General features: G+C 42.4%; 1 protein-coding gene across 3 annotated transcripts in view; it reads left to right on the top strand.

The window, feature by feature from the left end:
* The window catches only part of LOC133422945 (NACHT, LRR and PYD domains-containing protein 14-like), a 471,822-nt gene that overhangs the window by 310,004 nt on the left and 138,611 nt on the right, over positions 1–23,207 (top strand). The window contains exons 1-3 of one of the 3 annotated variants that reach the window (XM_061713006.1): positions 14,112–14,178; positions 14,296–14,482; positions 21,788–21,907. The exons of the other annotated variants lie outside the window; for them this stretch is intronic. Of the exons in view, the coding sequence (XP_061568990.1) occupies positions 14,334–14,482; positions 21,788–21,907 (269 nt within the window). The 5' untranslated portion in view covers positions 14,112–14,178; positions 14,296–14,333. Of the gene's footprint in view, positions 1–14,111; positions 14,179–14,295; positions 14,483–21,787; positions 21,908–23,207 lie in introns of those variants that run through there. 3 annotated transcript variants of the gene reach the window in all.

Here is a 23,207-nt window from a genome sequence, read left to right as displayed (position 1 = left end):
TTGGACAAGTTAAACTTAATTCTATTCACAGTGTTTTTTATCTGTCGTTTAAAGAGAAGTTGTGAGTCAAGAGTGATTCCCAAGTATTTAAACTCTTGTACCACCTCAATTGTTTTGCCTTGCACAGAAACGTTGGTATCGCTGTCAGTATTGGCTCTTTTTGAGAAGTACATACACACAGTCTTGGATGTGTTCAAGTATAGTTGGGATTTCTCAAGCCAGTTATACACATTTGTCATAGCATCTGTCAGTTCTTGCGCAGCGTGTTTTTTGTCCTTTGCATGGACATACAGAACAGTATCATCGGCATACATTTGGCAGGTGACATTCGAAGGACAACAACTTGGCAGATCATTTATAAACAAACTGAAAAGCAGTGGACCTAGCACTGACCCCTGCGGTACCCCAAGATTGTTGTTGCGTAATGTTGACTTCATGTTTTGTATCCTAACACACTGTGATCTTGCAGATATGTATGATTCAATCCAATTCAGAGTACTTTGGGAGAAGTTAAAGCTAGACAGTTTGGTCAACAGTATCTGATGGTTAATGGTGTCAAATGCTTTTCTAAGATCGATGAAAACAGCACCAATGACACCGCCTCCATCAAGCTTTGATTTGATATTTTCCAGAAAGAAGCAAACCGCCGTCTCAGTAGAATGATGTTTTCTAAAGCCAAATTGCATCCTGTTCAAGGTATATGGACTGTTGTTAAGATGATCTTCAATTTGCTCTGCTACTATTTTTTCCATGACTTTGGAGACTGCTGGAAGTATGCTTATCGGTCTGTAGTTGCTGGGTATTGCAGGATTACCTGACTTAAAGACTGGTGTAATGACAGAGCACTTCCAGGGTTCAGGGAAGGAACTTTCGTTTATGGATTTATTTATAATAGTAATTAAGGGTGCTATGAAAGATTCTTTGTGATATTTTAGAAATGTTACATCCATACAAAATGCATCTTTGGCTTTAGAGCTTTTGAGGCCACACACAGCTTTATCAACTTGTGACTGCGACACTACGCACAAATCAAGAACGGGGTTGTCGGCGTTCAGTGGCATTGGTGGGTGGTATTCTATCTGGGGGAAGTTGCTTTGAGTCAGTTCTTTAACTGAGTCTATAAAATAATCGTTCAACGTTGTTGCAATGTCCCTTGGATCATGGATGACTTTCTCTTCTAGCTGTAGCTCCCTAATTTCTCTGTGCACTGTACTATTTCCCGTCAATTTTTTAATATTTGTCCAGATCTCTTTAGCATTTCCTCTTGCAGTACTGATTATATTAATAAAAAAATTTGCTTTTGCAAATCGAATTTCCTTTACGACTTTATTTCTAAGAGAAGTAAATGTCTGTCTATCATTCACCCTTTTCGTTTTAAGTGATATTTTGAGAGCATGATCTCGTTTTTTCAGTAATGTCCATATGGTTTCATTCAACCACGGGAGGTGATTCTTTTTTGATGGTTTTGCTTTAATTTTTCTAGTAAATGCAGACACTGTGTCTTGGATAACAGTCATGAATACGTTACAGTTGTCACTAACATGATTATGGGTGAGATAATTATCCCAGTTGATATTGTTTAGTGCCTCTGTCAAATTTGGAATCTCCCTCCTTGGTACTCTCATCTGCTCTGATGTTGTTTTCTTAGTACAAGAAAATCTATTTTTAGATAGCTTTCTTGAGAACAGAATGAGGTTATGGTCTGACAGACCTGTGATCATATTGAACGTCTTTTGAATTCTCTCACACTTGTTGGAAAAGACAAGATCTATGCATGTTTCCGAGGAAGTAGTTAGTCTGGTGGGACCTTTGATTAATTGAGTAAAATTAAGATTAGTTAATAGTGATTTTAACTGTCTCCGATTTGATTTGTCAAGCCAGTTAATATTTAAATCTCCAAGCAAGATTACTTCATTTTTCGTGTCACATTCCTTAAGTACAGCCTGAAGCTCTGCATAGAAAGCATTAGAAGCTGATGGAGGTCTATACATCCCAATCAGCGTTATCGACATTTGTGGAGAGAGAGCTATTTTAAGACCGATACATTCAAGGTTATGTACACAGACCCATTCTATCTGTTTGCACTTAAAGTGTTCCCTTACATAAAATATTACACCTCCACCCCGATTTCCCACCCGGTCTTTCCTAAAGATGTTGTAGCCTGGTACATGTAGTCCAGCCATCGGTGAATTTATATTTAGCCAGGTCTCAGACAAACATAAAAAGTCCAGGTTCGAGTTACTTAATAGATTATGAACTTGGTCACACTTGGGCAAAATACTTCTAATATTTAAATGTCCACCAAGTAGACCTCTTGGCTTATATTGTGGGTCCCAGATTACCTTGGCTTGGTTAAGGGTGCTGTGTAGATTTGCAGATCGTTGTTTTTTGAACACAGGGTTTCTGGGGCATAACCCACTCCTGGACTCACCTATCGCTGCACTGCTGAGGGAGCCTGAATGAGCTGCTGACAGTGGTGGAGGTCCCGCTGGCATCGATGTCAAGCCAGCCAGTGGTGGTGGAGGTCCAGCTAGCTGAGGTGGAGGCCCAGGCAGCAGAGGTGGAGGCCCAGGCAGCAGAGGTGGAGGCCCAGGCAGCAGAGGTGGAGGCCCAGCTAGCTGAGGTGGAGGCCCAGCTAGCCGAGGTGGAGGCCCAGCCAGTGGTGGTGGAGGCCCAGCCAGCAGAGGTGGAGGTCCAGCTAGCTGAGGTGGAGGCCCAGCTAGCCGAGGTGGAGGCCCAGCCAGCGGTGGTGGAGGCCCAGCCAGCGGTGGTGGAGGTCCAGCTAGCCGAGGTGGAGGCCCAGCTAGCCGAGGTGGAGGCCCAGCCAGCGGTGGTGGAGGCCCAGCCAGCAGAGGTGGAGGCCCAGGCAGCAGAGGTGGAGGTCCAGCTAGCTGGTATGGTGAAAGCCCAGCTGGTGAAGACCCGGGTGGCTGTGGTGGGGACCTGGCCTGGTGTGGTAGAAGCCCAGCTAGCTGTGGTGGAAGCCCAGCTGGTAGCCCAGCTGGTGGTGGTAGGAGCCTGACCTGGTGTGGTGGTAGCCCAGTTAGCAGTGGTGGAAGCCCGGCTAGCAGTGGTGGTAGCCCAGCCAGCTGTGGTGGAAGCCCAGCTGGTAGTGGTGGTAGCCCAGCTAGCTGTGGTGGAAGCCCAGCTGGTAGTGGTGGTAGCCCAGCTAGCAGTGGTGGAAGCCCAGCCGGTAGTGGTGGTAGCCCAGCTAGCAGTGGTGGAAGCCCAGTCAGTAGTGGTTGGGGCTTGGCTAGCCATGGCAGGGACCCGGCCTGGTGTGATGGTAGCCCAGCCGGTAATGGTGGGAGCCTGGCCTGGTATGGTGGTATCCATAGCAGTGAAGGAGGCCCAGCTAGTGGTGGTTGAAGCCCGGCCTGGAATGGTGACAAGGCTACCTGTGGTAGTAGCCCAGCTAGCTCTGGTTGTGGCCTAGTTAGCCCATCCAAAAAATCAGAACCAAGGAACTCAGGCCCAGGATTTACTTCAATATCACCAGCCAGGAGCAGTATCATCAAGAGATGAACAATTCCCATAAAGGAACTAGTTGTTAAGGAGTGTTCATCTTTACCTGGGGGTGGCTTAGCATGGCCACAGTCCAGTACTCTTGTGTATAGAGCATGTTGGCTCCACTTGGCTTGCGGCAGGGCCAAATCATTCCTTTTTCTTGGACAGGTCAAAGTCAGAAGAAGATTGTTGAAAATAGGTAAACATGATGGTACTTTATGTTTAGTTAATATTGATCATTTTGAGACATTATTAAGTTAAGAAATTGTCTTTGAGAATTTAATTTAAATGTTTGAGTGACATATTATTTAGAAATCCTAAAGGAACATGCTTACTGATTGTTTAAATTGAGTCTAATTAATGTCTTTTCTGTTTATCTTAAAGGTTATCAACCTACTACTACTCTTCTTTATCCCATCCCATTACATTATTTGATTACCCCCGTTTAAACCCATCAAACTAAACCCATCTTCAAGAAAATAAAAACATTGGATGAAGAAGAATTGAGTTGTCCATTGCATCCTTCTATAATTGATCAAGCAGTTTTTCAAGTTTGGGCAGAGTTGTGGTCAGAACAAACGCATAACTTGACAGTGCGTGTGTGAATGAATAAATGAGACGTAAAACGTACATTTCTTTGTAGAAAGGCGCTTTAACAACATTATCGTGTGTAATTCATCCAAACTGCAGAACTATTGATAGATTACAGACTGTAATTACATTAATTAATGACAGAAGACGGATGAAGATTGTTTTTACACAAATTTCTCCTCGTAACAGACTCGTTGTCGTCGTGCTTTTAACTGTTTATTGTCAATTTATTTTGAAAGGAACAACAGGATGTACTTTTGTCATTTAATTCTTCTAGCTGTACCCTGACTGCAGTTACCTTGTATAACCGCTAGAGGGCGAAACGCCAGCAGAGGTGGAGGCCCAGCCAGCAGAGGTGGAGGCCCAGCCAGCAGAGGTGGAGGCCCAGCCAGCAGAGGTGGAGGCCCAGCCAGCAGAGGTGGAGGCCCAGGCAGCAGAGGTGGAGGCCCAGGCAGCAGAGGTGGAGGCCCAGGCAGCGGAGGTGGAGGCCCAGCTAGCTGAGGTGGAGGCCCAGCTAGCCGAGGTGGAGGCCCAGCCAGTGGTGGTGGAGGCCCAGGCAGCAGAGGTGGAGGTCCAGCTAGCTGAGGTGGAGGCCCAGCTAGCCGAGGTGGAGGCCCAGCCAGCGGTGGTGGAGGCCCAGCCAGCGGTGGTGGAGGTCCAGCTAGCCGAGGTGGAGGCCCAGCTAGCCGAGGTGGAGGCCCAGCCAGCGGTGGTGGAGGCCCAGCCAGCAGAGGTGGAGGCCCAGGCAGCAGAGGTGGAGGTCCAGCTAGCTGGTATGGTGAAAGCCCAGCTGGTGAAGACCCGGGTGGCTGTGGTGGGGACCTGGCCTGGTGTGGTAGAAGCCCAGCTAGCTGTGGTGGAAGCCCAGCTGGTAGCCCAGCTGGTGGTGGTAGGAGCCTGACCTGGTGTGGTGGTAGCCCAGTTAGCAGTGGTGGAAGCCCGGCTAGCAGTGGTGGTAGCCCAGCCAGCTGTGGTGGAAGCCCAGCTGGTAGTGGTGGTAGCCCAGCTAGCTGTGGTGGAAGCCCAGCTGGTAGTGGTGGTAGCCCAGCTAGCTGTGGTGGAAGCCCAGCTGGTAGTGGTGGTAGCCCAGCTAGCAGTGGTGGAAGCCCAGCCGGTAGTGGTGGTAGCCCAGCTAGCAGTGGTGGAAGCCCAGTCAGTAGTGGTTGGGGCTTGGCTAGCCATGGCAGGGACCCGGCCTGGTGTGATGGTAGCCCAGCCGGTAATGGTGGGAGCCTGGCCTGGTATGGTGGTATCCATAGCAGTGAAGGAGGCCCAGCTAGTGGTGGTTGAAGCCCGGCCTGGCATGGTGACAAGGCTACCTGTGGTAGTAGCCCAGCTAGCTCTGGTTGTGGCCTAGTTAGCCCATCCAAAAAATCAGAACCAAGGAACTCAGGCCCAGGATTTACTTCAATATCACCAGCCAGGAGCAGTATCATCAAGAGATGAACAATTCCCATAAAGGAACTAGTTGTTAAGGAGTGTTCATCTTTACCTGGGGGTGGCTTAGCATGGCCACAGTCCAGTACTCTTGTGTATAGAGCATGTTGGCTCCACTTGGCTTGCGGCAGGGCCAAATCATTCCTTTTTCTTGGACAGGTCAAAGTCAGAAGAAGATTGTTGAAAATAGGTAAACATGATGGTACTTTATGTTTAGTTAATATTGATCATTTTGAGACATTATTAAGTTAAGAAATTGTCTTTGAGAATTTAATTTAAATGTTTGAGTGACATATTATTTAGAAATCCTAAAGGAACATGCTTACTGATTGTTTAAATTGAGTCTAATTAATGTCTTTTCTGTTTATCTTAAAGGTTATCAACCTACTACTACTCTTCTTTATCCCATCCCATTACATTATTTGATTACCCCCGTTTAAACCCATCAAACTAAACCCATCTTCAAGAAAATAAAAACATTGGATGAAGAAGAATTGAGTTGTCCATTGCATCCTTCTATAATTGATCAAGCAGTTTTTCAAGTTTGGGCAGAGTTGTGGTCAGAACAAACGCATAACTTGACAGTGCGTGTGTGAATGAATAAATGAGACGTAAAACGTACATTTCTTTGTAGAAAGGCGCTTTAACAACATTATCGTGTGTAATTCATCCAAACTGCAGAACTATTGATAGATTACAGACTGTAATTACATTAATTAATGACAGAAGACGGATGAAGATTGTTTTTACACAAATTTCTCCTCGAAACAGACTCGTTGTCGTCGTGCTTTTAACTGTTTATTGTCAATTTATTTTGAAAGGAACAACAGGATGTACTTTTGTCATTTAATTCTTCTAGCTTTACCCTGACTGCAGTTACCTTGTATAACCGCTAGAGGGCGAAACGTTGTTACGACCGCCCTCTTGTGGTGACACTAGAAACCACCGTTTTCTTCCACTTAACGATATTATCGTCTGTAATTCATTTGAATTACAGAACTATTCATAAATTAGCGACTGTAATTACATTAATTAATGACAGAAGACGGATGAAGGTTGTTTTTTGCACTATTTTCTCCTCGAAACAGACTAATTTTGCCTTTTTAACTGTTTATTGTCAATTTATTTTGAAAGGAACAACAGGATGTACTTTTGTCATTTAATTCTTCTTATTTTACCCTGACTGCAGTTACCTTGTATAACCGCTAGAGGGCGAACTGCTAGAGGGCGAAACGTTGTTACGACCGCTCTCTTGTGGTGACACTAGAAACAACGGTTTTCTTCCACTAACGACATTATCGTCTGTAATTCATTTTAATTAGAGAACAATTCATAGATTACCGACTGTAATTACATTAATTAATGACAGAAGACGGATGAAGATTGTATTTGCACTAATTTCTCCTCGAAACAGACTCGTTGTCGTCGTGCCCTTTTAACTGTTTATTGTCGATTTATTTTGAAAGGAATAACAGGATGTAATTTTGTCATTTAATTCTTCTAACTTTACATTGAGTGCAGTTACCATATATAACCACCAGAGGGCGAACTGTTGCAATCCTCTTATTGAAAAAACACCATCAAATACAATTTATACTATAATATATGATATATACTATAAATATATATCATACTGTAACGTTCTGGGAGAGACGTGCTAACAGAGTACTATAATATATCATATATACTATAAAAATATACTATACTATAACGTGCTGACAGAGTACTATAATATATGATATATACTATAAATATATACTATACTATAACGTGCTGACAGAGTACTATAATATATGATATATACTATAAAAATATACTATACTATAACGTGCTGAAGAGTACTATAATATATGATATATACTATAAAAGTATACTATAATATAACGTGCTGACAGAGTACTATAATATATGATATATACTATAAAAATATACTATACTATAACGTGCTGACAGAGTACTATAATATATGATATATACTATAAAAATATACTATACTATCACGTGCTGACAGAGTACTATAATATATGATATATACTATAAAAATATACTATACTATCACGTGCTGACAGAGTACTATAATATATGATATATACTATAAAAATATACTATACTATAACGTGCTGACAGAGTACTATAATATATGATATATACTATAAAAATATACTATACTATAACGTGCTGACAGAGTACTATAATATATGATATATACTATAAAAATATACTATACTATAACGTGCTGACAGAGCGGCCGTCTTGGTCCAGACCTGGTGACGTCACATACGACCAGTGGAGGTAAATGGTATTTCAGAATCCTAATTACTAATTAATCACAATCAGTCCAATTTCAAGCTCATTTATGGGCAAATTATTTGATTGAAAACTTCACAGTTTTAGGCCCTCTTAGGTACGTGGCTATTTTATGTTTTACTATGAATACAATTTGGATTTTGTGTCCACAGTAGAAAACCTCCAAAGCTGTGATAATGCCCGACTTTTTATTCCACCTGGATGTGTGGTGGCAAAAATTGTTGTTCAAAAAGAATGTCAGGATACCTCAGCTGTCTTTCGGAAGTTTAATGAAAAGAGGAAGAACATTCAATTGAATGGAGTCACACAGAGCAACCGGTCACATGAACCGTCTGTCCGGAGTGAGCTGAAGAAGATTAGGGACAGGTTATTTTATAGTTGGGAGCTGGAAAAGACAAAACATCACCCATCACCCTGGCAACCGTGCCAGGGTCTGTGTCAAAGGAACATGACCTTGGCATAGGAATGAAAACAGGCAACAGACAGTGTTGTACCAAAATTTTCCATTATCCATTCAATTTACAAGAACATTTGGGGAAAAAAGTGTCTGCTGATGGAAGCAGAGAAGTCAGACTTTAATTTGACCTTTTTTTTTATACAATATTTTTATTCATTTTTCACTTTTACAAGCAAAGAATGGATACATATTATGATCCACAGAAATAAAAAGCAGCAAATAAACAAACAGAAGAAAAAAAACAACAAAACACCAGCTCAGATTCATATAAATAATACCCTGGGTTACTGTAAAAATATACAGTATGACCAGTCAAGACATCAGGCTCTACATAGTTCAAGTAACGCTCCCAGACTTTATAGAATTGGTCTGTTTTTGAATGTAATATACATGTCAGGTATTTTAATGGCACCAGATCAAACACCACTCTTTGCCAGCCTTTAATAGTTGGTACTTTTTAATACAATACAGCCTCCGATTATGTTTTGATATTAAGTGTTGTCTTAGGACGCCCAGTACAAGAGATACAGGGTCCATATCCAGTTTTAAGTCCAATATCTTTCCTATTTCAGATAGCACATTAGACCAACACACCTGCAGTTTACAACATGACCAAAAACAATGAGTTAGGGTACACATTTCTATCTTGCATTTAAGGCACATGGGTGAGAGATTGAAGTCTACGGTTGGGGGACATGTGCATTCTGTGTATAATTTTTAACTGTATTGCTTGGGCGCGATTGCAAACTGAAATTATTGAATACATCCTTCCATTCTTCATCATCAGTTATGATGTTTAGCTCCTTCTCCCATGTGCCTTTAAGCTTGTCCAGCCCAACCGGGGTGTGAAACACAGAGCTTTATAAAATAGGCTTACAGATATCTCTCTTCCTGTTAAAAATAATAATTTCTCAATAGGAGAGCTTTCATGGTTCTCAACCAAGGTAGTACTGTGCAACATATAATACATTACCTGTAAATAACGAAGGAAGTCATTTCTGGGGATAGAATATCTCTCTATCATTTGTTCAAATGTCATAACCATATTATCAGAGAGTAAATCCCTCAATCTATGAACACGATTATCACCCCACTGTTTAAAACCAACGTCCACCATCCCAGGCTGGAAATCAGGGTTATTCACAATTAAAAAAAAAGATGTTAACTTTGACTTTCCTTTGAGTCTTCAGACTAATTGCCATGCCTTTAATTTGACCTTTTTAACGGTTTATGTCCTTCTGTGTTGTGGCTCTGTCGTCTCCACCTCGTCTCTCTTCATTAATTATTGAGAGTTTTATGATGTGTAAAACAGTGTAAATGTTATGTGGTGAAAATGTGCAATAAAGAGCCATCGGTAATATACCCACATTATTATTATTAATATGTTTAATATTACTTGCATTAAGTATAAAGCTCATGAGTGTGTTGAAAATGTTCTGTGTTGTCTGATAGGAAAAGGTTCGTTTATTGACCAACGTGGTGATGCAGTGTCCAACTCTCACCAGCAGAGGGCGCTGCACTGATGTTCGGGGATAATGGAAGTCTCGCGGGATTACACTGTGAGAACGAGAACACACTTGACAGTGAGGATGTGTGCGGCGTAACGAGGATAAGTAATACATATTTCTTGCTCTTTGCAGGTAAGAATGGAGAGTTATAATCGTGTACTTGATGGGTGAATGTGTAATGTGTGAGTTTATGGTTAGATTTTATGATTGTATTGTTGATAAACGTAAACCTAACGGAATCAGCCGGTGGGGCTCGTTGCCTAGCAACCGCGTAAGGCGGGAAAGAGCTCTGAGCCCGGACTGCTGGAATAGAGTTCATAGATGAATGAATAAGTTCAGATAGACACAGAACTGATATTAAATGTAGAGTTCATAGATGAATCAATAAGTTCAGATAGACACAGAACTGATATTAAATGTACAAGATGAGACGACTGGTCTGGAAATACAACGTACCGGTCATGATTATTATTACATTACAGCACATTAGCATCAACGTCATGAAGGAAATAACGGCGTGTGTGTTGATTCCTCAGTAAAGTAGCAACATTATTAGTTCAGTTATGGAGGGTTTTTAGTAGCAATACTTGACTAAAGTGACAGCACTCTTGCAGGGTTCTGGGCTCGTCAGCATCTTCAGCGGGATGTGAGAAACAGAAACATGGACTGTTGCTGTCGAGGACCTAAAGGCCAGTGGGAGTTTCTACGACAGCTCATTCACCACTTTACCACCATGGAAGACGGGAGGATGCTCTTCCTCTTCAAACGGTGAGCAAAACGCTTTTCTTCCTGTGTGCAGTCACTGAACTGCCCATTTAGCAACATGTTATTGTTGATGTGATTATTGTCCTTTGTTGCTTTGATTAAGCAGCACGTGAGTCCACTGAAGTTGTTGTTTACTGTTGTTTATGTGGAAAAATGAGCCCCATGGGTTGTTGTGAGGCTGAATAATGATCATTTACATGTATTATTGTTATTATGATTATTATTGTTAAAATCATATACGGGATAAGGAAAAGGTAAAAGCATTTGTGTTTCCCAGAATGAGCTTACAGGTCATGTTAAAACAGCTTCTGATTGAGTCTGAATGATATGGCATCTTTCCATTATCAAAGGTGGTTGCATGAATCCATGAGATGTTTAAGAAGAGGGTGGAAGTCCCGGTAAAATGATGCTGGACGTCTAAGTGTTCATCCGACTACATGAAATAGTAACGTGTAAATTGTAACATATGATTGACCTAAAACAGGTCCAGCGACGTCCCGACCTGGACTGAGAGTCGTTTTCTCATTGACTTTAGTAGCAGTTTTTGAAAACATTGATTTGAAATGAGTTTATCTTTACAAAACAAATACATTTACACAAACAAATGTGTTTTGGGAAAAATCTCCAAACACTTGAGGATGAACTGATTTTGTTGGAACATTTCATTTCATTTTGTGAGATTTTCTTCCAGCTTTAACAACTTTTGTTGATTTAAGGTTGTATTAAACATTTTGAATGTTCTGTATACAATAGCAGAAGGAAGAACTGGTCATAAATAAAGTTTAAAGATGTATTTGTCACATACACAGACTTACAGGAACATGTGATGAATTCAGTTTGTGCAGGATAAAACTGCAACTGTTGCAGGAGCTGCTGGGGTTGGAGGATTCTCCTCAAAGCTTCTTCAGTCACATTCACAGCTTCTCTCAGCAGCTCTGGACATGTTTGTGACGTTTCTCCTGTCCTTCACTCACCTTACCAACTCAGGAAGTGCTCATGCGTGTGCTGGAGCTACATGAAGACGTCAGTTGTGCTTTACATCATCCAAAAACCCTAAACGCTCCTGAATGAGTTTGTCTTCCGGCTGTGCATCGATCCGTTATCTGGGATCGATTTGTCTCGACTTGCTGCAGAAAATAACCAGTTTGTGTCTGTGGACAAACTGTCGTGACGGTTGAAATTATTTCATCATGCTCTTCAAAGCAGGATCCATGAAACAATGAAATACATACTGAATTAAATGTATATGCTTTAGAATAATATGCACTCACATTTGAGACCTTCACAGAGCAGCTGTATTTATACTGACAACACATTTCACACCGGTGGACTCTTTTTACTGACGTGGTGACTTCTGAAGCAGCTGCTCCCTGGATTTTCTATGGGGGGGTCAGAGTTCAAATGAGGTCCAGCATCAGCAGATGTGCTGGTCACCTCAGCAGCAGTTTCTGTGTCTGTGGTTCCTCTCTGGTCCAGGACCGGAGCCTCCGTCACCACATGTAAAATACCGGCTGCTCAGCTGAACAGTCCTGGCTCTGCCGTCTCCTGCAGCCGTCTCTGCTCTGGAGAACATCTGAACATCTGCAAGCAGCAAAACCAACCACCTTAAGGTCCATCTGGTTCTTTCCTGATGATTCTGTTCTTGTTCTTTCTCTCAGAATCCAAAACGTGGCTCTTTGACAACTGATGCAGGTTCTATAAAAATCATCAGCCGTAGTTGTCGACCCTGTTTTATCTGCTCCGTGACGTCATCTCCACGTGTGTCAAGTTCTTCTGCGGGAGGAGGAGGAGGAGGAGGAGCAGTTCTGCACAGGTGAAAAACACCTGAAAGTATTCAGATTCCATATTGATGTGGACGGAGCAGCAGAGGAGACCAGGTGAGTTTTTGTTCCTTTTTTCTTCTACTGTTAAAGTGTCTGAGACTGAAACTGAAGAAGTAAATAGTTTGGGGTCAGATAAATGTGTCCTTGAGGACTCTTGTTCAGACGTACCTGTATCAGGTTTAATCAAACACAGGAAAAGAGACTTCTGGAGGTTGTTGGGACATTTTTGAGGACGCAGTAACTGACATCCAGCTAACTGCAGGTTTAAGGGGTCACATGATTTTCTGACATCACATGGGGGTATAAAGGCAAGGGGGGGGTTTCTGGATGATGTTACATTTGTTGATATTTGAATTAAAACAGGAGCTTCTTCCTCCTCACAGACGACCACACCCTACCACCATGAACCTCTGACGTGTGTGTGCGTGTGTGTTTGCATTCATGCGTGTGTAAAATACTTGTTTTTCCTCATTCCTATCAGACCAGACTAGAGTTTATGAGGAAGTTTGATAGCCAGAGAGCAGAGATGTGAATCAGAGGAGAAACAAGAGAAACCTGATCAAATCAGGTGAAAAATCACCTAAAGTTGTTTGTCAGCGTTTGATCGACGAGTGAACGTCAGACATTCAGGGAAGACTGAGACTCCAGAACCACTGGTTCTGGTACGGGGGTATCTGGATCAACGATGCTCACACTAAGAATCATGGGAAATGTAGTTGATCTTTACTGAATCAGATGTAAGAAGTGTCAACATCTCATCTGGAAGAAAATATTTGTAGGAATAAATTTAACAACAATAATCTTAGTTTGCTTACAGCTCTACAAAATAAACAGAATAATTTTAGACGCACATTTTGTTTTGACGATTAAAAGAAAATCCTGTATTTCCTATTAACAGGTTTAAATGTTTCTGGTTCAACAGAAAGGATAATTTTTGATGTTCAGAAGAGTTTTACAGATTTTAAAAGTTTGATTGATTTCAGTAACTGAGACTTTTTTAAGCTCTAAGTTTCTATCTTCTTCAGAATTTTAGACTCTTCTCTCTGAGACTTGAATGAGACTTTAACACAAAGTTCCTTTGTAAGTTTGTTTCTCAGCGAGTCGTTCAGGGGTTTGTTTACTGAACAATGAAGGAAGTTAGCGTTTAGCTAACAAAGTACGATCATATGGTTAAAATAACCAACATCTGAAGTCCAACTGTTTCCTGAAAACTGTTTTATGATCTCAGAAAAATAAACTGATGTTTTTGTGTAGAAAAAATCGAACACAAGCAGGTAACGTTCAGGTTGGGGCCCTTTAGTGAGAATCAGTGAAGAAGTGGTTTCCTGGACGACTTCATCAGTCTTTCTTTGAGTGTTTAATGAAGCATAAAATATCTTCTCCAGGTGAATACTCGGCTTCACTTCTGCACAGACTCATATCTGGCACTTTACAAACCTCATTGTACATTTCTGTCTATACTTTTTACCTATCCTAAGTTCCTAAGTCACTTTTGTACAGACTCACCCGGCACTTTAAAACCTCATTTTGTACTTTTCCGGTTTACATTTTATTATACTGTTTATACTTTTTATTGTTTATACATTTCATTTCATTTTATCTCTTACATATTTGCTTTTATAATTGTATTGTGTTGCACCAATCACCATAACAAATTCCTCGTGTGAAAACTTGGCAATAAACCCTTTTCTGATTCTGATTTCTGATTCTGATTCACAGATCCCACCTGGACAGAAATGTTGGCGTCAGGTTAGAGGAGACTCAGCTTCAGTTCTGTCTCATCGTCAGTATCAGTAAAACCTCTTTCTTCCTCCTCACCAGTTTTGACAAAGTCCTTCAGGGAAAGTTGTTAAATTGATTTCATGACTTAGTCGTGTTCTAAAAAGGTTTCTGTCTACAGATTCAAAGATGGTCGGTGTTTGTGGTTCATGTCTCTGAATGACTGAAGTCCAGAAGATGGATGATTGTGTGGAGGAAGAGGAGGAGAGACCAGAGTCTCCAGGATCCAGCTGTCTGTCTATGAAGAGTGACTGGTCCAAAGATAAACCTCCAGACTTCAGTAAAGAACCTGGACCCTCAGACACAAAGTAAGACAACCGCTGTTAACTGATTCTATGACTCATCATGACTTTATATTTTCTGTCCATGGTGGTTTATTTGATGATTTAGGTTCTTCAAACATCACTTTTTCCTCCTCGTTCCTGTTTTTCCACCACAGAGTCTTCTGTGTTCCTCAACCATGTGGTCCTGCTGGTTCAGAGCCCACAGTTTGGTTCAGGATGAAACCAGCTCTCCAGATTTCTCCGGGAGAGTCTGCAGCAGTTTTAGGACTCTAGTACTCATTGATGACATTAAAAACTACTAAAACAGGGTTTTAACAAAACAAGTTATTTTTCAACATTTTACAGGTTTTGGAGGGAGGACAGTTTGATGTTAAATCTCTGCACAAAACCTGTAAATGGATTCATCTTATTTTGTCATCAACAAAAGAATTTCAGTTCAATTAAGGAAGTGTTGAGTTTGAATCACTGAGATGTTCAGAGGGTCAGGAAGCAGGAATGTCCTAAGATCTCTGCTCCTCCCGGTCTCTAAACGAGGACGAAGTCTCTAAACTTCTAGTCGGCTCAAAACCAACGTCCTGTCCTCTCGATCCTGTCCCTACCGACATCCTGCACATTTTACCGACAGTGAAACCGGAAATAACCCACATTATCAACTCCTCTCTTACTTCTGCCATCTTTCCCTCTGTCTTCAAACAAGCTCGGGTGAGATTTGCTGGTCTGTCCTCAGTCCTCATACTGCTGAGCCACTACGGGCTGCCAGATCTGCTGGTCTGTCCTCAGTCCTCATACTGCTGATGGTTTGTCCAGCCAGTCACTCCTTAACTCCTCAGATAAGCAACTAGATTCCACCACACTTGTACCCACATCTTCTCCCAGGAATCTTGGTGTCATGTTAGACCCTGACAATGCAGGGTCCAGGCCAGGATGCAGAGCTGTAGTTTAACACACTTCTCTGCTGCTTCTCGAGGACCAACGCCTGCCAACAAAACTGTAGGATTGCATTATGTAATTAGCGACTCTAAAACTGTAGGATTACATGATATTGGCGACTCTGGCCAGGTGCCTAACAAAATAGAAGTGGTTGCAGTTCCCCGCCCTCCAAAAGTTCACCAGGTGCAGCGTTATAGAGGCGTTAACCAAGATAACCTTGTAAAAATTAAAACCAATGTACATTTGGTACCAATTACAGACCGAAAAATTAGATGCGGACTACTAAATATACGATCATTAAGCTCTAAGTCTCTGTTAGTAAATGATATAATTACAGAGAGCAGGAGTGATATTTTCTGCTTAACAGAAACATGGTTACAGGAGGAAGAGTATGTTAGTTTGAATGAATCAACTCCGCCCGGCTACTTTAATCATCACATTCCTAGAAGCACGGGCCGAGGCGGAGGAGTCGCAGCAATTTATAACTCCGGTCTCCAAACAAAAATTGAACCTAAGTGCAACTATAATACATTTGAAAGCCTCATGCTTGGTCTGAAATTTCCGAGCTGGAAATCAGAGAAGCCAGTTGTGTTAGTGGTAGTGTATCGGCCCCCTGCTGGTGCTTATCTAGAGTTTTTGTCTGAATTTTCAGATTTCCTTTCTGGATTATTGATCAGCACAGATACATTCATCATAGTGGGTGATTTTAACATTCATATGGATGTTGAAAGCGATAATCTTAAATTAGCCTTCGATTCTCTTCTAGAATCAATGGGTATCTCACAAAAAGTGGATAAACCGACGCACTGTTTTAATCATACTCTCGATCTCGTTCTCACCTACGGTGTTGAAACTGATGGTCTGTTGGTGTCACCTGTAAACTCCCTTTTATCCGACCATTACTTAATAACGTTTGAATTTAATTTTGTTGATGTTGAAGTGCAAAATAGGAGGTATTATTTTAGCAGATGTTTGTCTGATGAAGTTATTGTTAAATTTAGGGAGGCCATTGCTTATCTTACGACAGTGCGAAATAGTGATGTAGTCGAGGCCAGTGACCTGGGTTCTACCTCTGCAGATGTTGATTTTCTTGTTAGTAACACTGCTGATTTGTTGCATTCAGCTTTAGATGAAGTTGCTCCTTTGAAAAGGAGGGTTTCTAGCCACAGGAGCTTAACTCCCTGGTATAATTCAGATATCCGCATGTTGAAACAAAACGTGCGTAAAATGGAAAGGAAGTGGTACTCTTGTAGGTCTGTAGACTCTTATCGTGAATGGAAAGATATTCTAATATATAAATATATCTAGTATATAAAAAAGCCATTCGCAAAGCCATAACAGCTTATTATTCAACGTTGATAGAGGATAACAAAAGTAACCCACGTTTTCTGTTCAGCACTGTAGCCAGGCTGACAAAGAGTCACAACTCTGTTGAGCCGTGCATTCCTGCAGCTCTCAGTAGTGAGGACTTTATGAGCTTCTTCAACAGTAAAATCGCGAGAATTAGAGAAGAAATCAACCAGCCGGTTGTAGGTGTTTCTTCAGCTTTAGCGACTTCCCTACGCTCTGACTTATCTCTAGACTGTTTTGATCCTATAGACCTCCCTGAGCTGACCTCACTCGTCAATAGAGCTAAGTCAACCACATGTATGTTAGACCCCATCCCGACTCGACTATTCAAACATATTTTTTCTCTTATTGGTACGACAATAGTGGACCAAATTAACCTATCCCTAAGTTTAGGATATGTACCACAGGTTTTCAAAGTCGCAGTAATTAAACCTTTACTTAAAAAACCTTCTCTTGACCCAGACACCTTAGCTAATTATAGACCAATTTCCAACCTTCCATTTGTATCTAAAATTCTGGAAAAGGCAGTTTCAAGCCAGTTATGTGACTATTTGTATAGAAATGATCTGTTTGAAGTCTTTCAGTCAGGGTTCAGAATGCATCATAGCACAGAGACAGCACTGGTTCGAGTCACGAATGACCTCCTTATGGCCTCAGATAAGGGATTAGTGTCCATACTGGTTCTACTGGACCTCAGTGCCGCTTTTGACACTGTTGATCATGGCATTTTACTGCACAGGTTAGAGCATGTTGTTGGGATTAAAGGGACAGCTCTATGTTGGTTTAAATCATACCTATCTGACAGGTTCCAGTTTGTTCATGTACATGAGGTTTCTTCAGAACAGTCAAGGGTCTGTTATGGTGTTCCGCAGGGTTCAGTGCTAGGGCCAATCTTGTTCAGTTTATACATGCAGCCGTTGGGAAGTATAATCCAGAATCACGGCATACACTTTCATTGTTATGCTGATGATACGCAGCTCTACTTGTCTATGAAGCCGGATGAAATAGAACCGTTAGTTAAACTTCAGGCATGTCTTAGGGACATCAAGGACTGGATGTCCAGAAATTTCCTGCTTCTAAATTCAGATAAAACAGAGGTTATCATTCTTGGTCCAGAGCATCTTAGGAAGGGATTAGATGGTGTTGCGATGGCTTCCAGTGCAACTGTGAGAAACCTTGGTGTTATTTTCGATCAGGATTTGTCGTTTAAACCATATGTCAATCAGGTTTTGCTGAATAGGCTCCAGCTGATCCAAAATGCAGCAGCACGAGTACTGACAGGAATTAGCAGGAGAGACCACGTCTCCCCAGTGTTAGCGTCGCTCCATTGGTTACCCGTAAAATTCAGAATCCAATTTAAAATTGTATTACTTGCGTATAAAGCCCAAAACGGCTTAGCTCCGCATTATTTGCAAGACCTGATAGTCCCTTATGTTCCTGTCAGAGCTCTCCGTTCTCAGAGTGCAGGTTTACTCGTAGTTCCTAGCGTATCTAAATGTAGATTTGGAGGGCGGGCGTTCTGCTATCAGGCACCACTACTATGGAACCAACTTCCAATCTGGGTTAAGGAGGCTGACACCACCTCCACCTTTAAAACTAAACTTAAAACATTTCTGTTTAGTAAAGCCTATAGTTAGTGTTTAGTAAACCTCTAGCTGGTGTTGGTAAATCTCTAGGTAGTGTAAACTTTAGTGTGTCAGAGTCGCTCCTGTAGTTTCTTGTGCTGGCCCCCCCTTCTCCTCCCTTTTCTCTCTTTTGTCCATGTTGCAGCATCCTTTGCCGGACACCGGAACCTGCAGGTGGTCGTGGGTGGCTTGTAGCTTGCATTACGGAGCACAAGTCTTTCCCTGACCCTGCACCCCAACCTGGGACTTGCTGATTGGGCCGGAGCTTCGGGAGCTGCGTGCTGGCCTGCGGTCCCCACCCCTGGTCATCCCGTTGCTTGCCCCCCCTTCTCCTCCCTTTTCTCTCTTTTGTCCTGCAGGTGGTCGTGGGTGGCTTGTAGCTTGCATTACGGAGCACAAGTCTTTCCCTGACCCTGCACCCCAACCTGGGACTTGCTGATTGGGCCGGAGCTTCGAGAGCTGCGTGCTGGCCTGCGGTCCCCACCCCTGGTCATCCCGTTGCTGCTTCCACCTGCCTGCTGTGCTGTTGCCGTCCCTGACCCACCAGTCTGGCCCTCGGCAGGAGGGTCCCCCCTTATGAGCCTGGTCCTGCTCAAGGTTTCTTCCCTCCTAAAGGGGAGTTTTTCCTTGCCACTGTTTGGCTTAAGGTTTTTCTCCCACTAGGGGAGTTTTTACCTGCCATTGTTTATGTAATAACTGCTCGGGGGTCATGTTCTGGGTATGGGTCTCTGGAAAGCGTCTAGAGACAACTCTGTTGTATTAGACGCTATATAAATAAAATTGAATTGAATTGAATTGAATTAGACAACCAGCTGACCTTTAATGACCATGTTGCCCCAGTTTCCCAGTCTTGCCGGTTCGCTATCTATATTATCACCAAAATCAGACCTGACAGATCATACAACACAGCTTTTGGTTCAGGTTCTGGTCATGTCATGTATTGACTACTGTAATTCCTGGTTGGTCGGCCTTCCTGCTGCTCAGTTAAACCTCTGCAGATTACCCAGAATGCAGCACCACGTCTGGTTTTCAACCAACCCAAAGAGAGCTCATGTCACTCCACTGCTAACCTCTCTGCACTGGCTTCCAGTTGCAGCATCAAGTTCAAAGCTCTGCTTCTGGCTACGAAACAATTACCCAAACGGCTCCTCAATACTTTCACTAGTTGATCCAGAGCTACGCTCCCTCTCGACAGCTCCGCTCAGCCAGTGAAAGACGCCTAGTGTTTCCACCACCACGTGGCGTGAAATCATAGCCAGACTTTTCTCCTCTATTGTTCCCCGATGGTGGAACAACCTACCAAACTCTGTCTGATCTGCAGGGTCTGTACCCACTTTTAAGAGCAAGCTGAAGACTCAGCTCTTTAAGGAGCACTTCGGCATCTAGTGAGATGCATGCACTTACGACAATATGGTGCGAGGCCGGTTCTAGGGGGGGGCAGGGGTGGGCTGTGCCCACCCAAACGTGCGTCCTGCCCACCCAATCAAAGTTATGGGGATCATTCATTCTTTTATAATTTTTTTTTTTTTATATATATATAAAAAAATATCACAAAATATCTGTACCGTTTCTGATTGGGTGGGCACTGCGCATCATTTTTAGACACTACAATGAACGCATACCGCAAAAGTTGTGTCTCGGAGACGTGAGACGTGTTCAGAACAGCAGACACACTGAAGGCTGATTTATGGTTCCGCGTCACCAACGCAGAGCCCCCGGCGTAAGGTACGCGGCGACGCGCACCGTTCGTTGCGCGTCACCGCGTAACCTACGCCGCAAGGCTGATTTACGGTTCCGCCTCACACCGCGTCGCCGCGTACCCCGAGACGCCTCTCTCCATCCCGCTGAGGGCGGAGAGCGCCGGTGCGGGTGGCGGTGCTGCGGTGCCGAGCCAGCCTGCCGCGGGACCTTTTAAATCCACGCGGAGCCTAAAATACATAAAATAAATGCAGCCTCAACAGGGCACAAGCCAGTGTCCTGTTTGTGCCTCGCACAACAGGTGTTGTGCCAAAAAGTGATTTCCTGCCAGAATCTGATTTCTCCCCTGAAAATGGGTCTTTTTTACCTGCCAAAAATGGATTGAAGGCCAAATACAATTAATAAAAGGTTGTTTCTACCTAAATATGATTTGATCTCATTCTTGAGCTTCATAATAGACTAGACTCAACTAGAGCTCACAGGATTGCTTTTAACTCTTTTAAAGGACTATTACAACACAAAATAGGCATTTTCACCTGCCAAAAATTGATTGAAGGCCAAATACAGTTAATGAAAAGTTGTTTCTGCCTAAATATTATTTATATCAGATAATATATCATTTTTTGCTGCTTTGCCAAAAAAATGCTACCTAATGGTTTTCTACCTTTGTAGAGCTACAATTTTACTGTGTTTTACTCCCTAAACCACTTCCTTTTCTCCCAAGTGGTCCTTGTCTCTTGCCAGGTCGTCATTGTAAATAAGAATGTTCTTAATGACCTGCCTGGTTAAATAAAGGCGAATGACTGAATGAATATCAAATAAAGCAATAGAATTGGGTTTTTTTTTCTCTTTATCGTATTCACAAAGTGTAATGCAATTCATGTCATGGGTAGTGTATTTTGAAGGATCAAATACTCAACATCTCATATTATCCATATTACATCGTGCAAGAAATGATTGGCGTGGCAATCAAACTTTGAAAATTGACTGTGCGCATGCGCAGAACCACAAAGTAGCATTTCTCGGCAAGGATTGGCAGAACACCGGTCCCAAGCCCGGGTAAATGCAGAGGGAAGTGTCAGGAAGAGCAATTGGGTTAGCATACTGTAGAGAAGATAGATGAACTGATATGATGATAGCATAGTTTTCAATGCATTTCAGGGGTTTGACCCCCCAAAATTTTTTCATCGCCCACCCTACGTTTCAGTCTGCCCACCTTAGTGGGCCTCGCTAAATCCGGCCCTGATATGGTGTCTTCTTAGACGTAGCTTTTGTTATTTAAAGAAAAAAGATATATATGTTCTAGCACTGGCATTGCATCACCTGTGTCCAACTGGACTCGCAGCAGTCTGACCAGCACTGATCCAGCCGTACCCTCCTATGTGATTTTGTGCTTGTGTTGTTCTCTCAGATGTAAGTCGCTTTGGATAAAAATGTCTGCTAAATGACAGTAGTAGTAATAGTAGTAGCAGTAATATCCCTCATCCCTGTGGAAGGTTCCTGCAGAGGAAACATGGGCTCTGATGTCAGGAGGAGAGGAAAGCAGTAATCTGCTCCAGGACTGGATACAGACGAGATCAGGGGTGGACAATCCTGAAGCAGGAAACATCTAACACATGCAGGACTGTGGCTGTCAGGACCAGAGTTGGAGACCCTGCTGTAGATCTTTTTCAGTGCTCATCAGCAATATCATCAGTGAGTGACTGATGTGAATTTGTGTTTGCAGAGGTCGGTACCGCACTCAGAGACCAGAGTCTCCAGGATCCAGCTGTCTGTCTATGAAGAGTGACTGGTCCAAAGATAAACCTCCAAACTTCAGTAAAGAACCTGGACCCTCAGACACAAAGTAAGACAACTGTTGTTAACTCATTCTATGACTCATCATGACTTTATATTTTCTGTCCATGGTGGTTTATTTGATGTTTTAGGTTCTTCAAACATCACTTTTTCTACTAAAATTGATCCTTTCATACCTACCAATGTTCTACTTCTATATGAATAAACTTTTTATTCCCTGTTACTAACGTAACCATGGATATACATAATAAAGATATACATAATAAAGGTTTAATGAGTCCAACATTCACGCTGGCAGCCGTCCTGCCACCGCCAGCTGCTCACTCAGAACTCTCTTAACGTGCGTGTACTTTTTAAATAAACATAACTTTTTTTTTATATACTTTAATTTTTATTGTAGTTTTGTGTTATACAATAACAACAACAGTTTACACTGATTTCTACATTTCCATGTCAGAAATAGATGCACACGTAATGCAAAACACAACAAAAATTCAAACTTATATCCAACTTACCCTTTTTAAGTAAGATTTTAGAAAAGCTGGTTTTTAACCAAGTAAATTATTTTTTAATAAGAAACAATATTTCGGAGAAATTTCAGTCTGGCTTTAGGATGAACCACAGCACCGAGACAGCCCTTTTAAAGATTTTAAATGACATCAGGTGCAATTTAGATAACCGCAAACTGACAGTCGTGGTTCTACTGGATCTTAGTGCCGCCTTCGATACAGTAGACCATCACATTTTATTAAACAGACTGAAGCACCTGGTGGGCCTCTCTGGTACTGTTTCTAACTGGTTCCGCTCCTATCTCACAGATCGATCTTTCTTTGTAAGTTTGGATACATGTTCCTCCAGAATGCATGAAATTAAGTGTGGGGTCCCCCAAGGGTCAATTTTAGGTCCGCTTCTTTTTAACCTTTACATGCTTCCCTTGGGGGACGTCATCAGGAGACACGGCATCAGCTTCCACAGCTACGCTGACGACACACAGCTGTACATCGCCGTGTCTCCTGATGACACAGGGCCACTTGATGCCCTTTTTAACTGTATTTTAGATATTAAGTCATGGATGGCAGATAATTTCCTACAGCTCAACCAGGACAACACACACATAAAGAATATTACGAAGATAGGTTTTTACCATCTTAAGAATATAGCCAGAGTCCGCCCGTTTCTCTCTCAGGCCAGCACGGAGGTGCTGATGCATGCTTTTATCTCATGTCGTCTAGATTATTGTAATGCCCTGCTCTCTGGTCTTCCTAAAAAGAGTATTAAGAACCTACAACTATTACAGAATTCAGCCGCTCGCGTGCTGACGAGGACCAGAGGGCGGGAGCACATTACAC

The sequence above is a fragment of the Cololabis saira genome, chromosome 22 (assembly GCF_033807715.1).
Source record: "Cololabis saira isolate AMF1-May2022 chromosome 22, fColSai1.1, whole genome shotgun sequence".
NCBI lineage: Eukaryota > Metazoa > Chordata > Actinopteri > Beloniformes > Belonidae > Cololabis > Cololabis saira.
The sequence above is the reverse complement of the archived record's forward strand: the minus strand, read 5'-3'. Positions and strand labels throughout refer to the sequence as shown.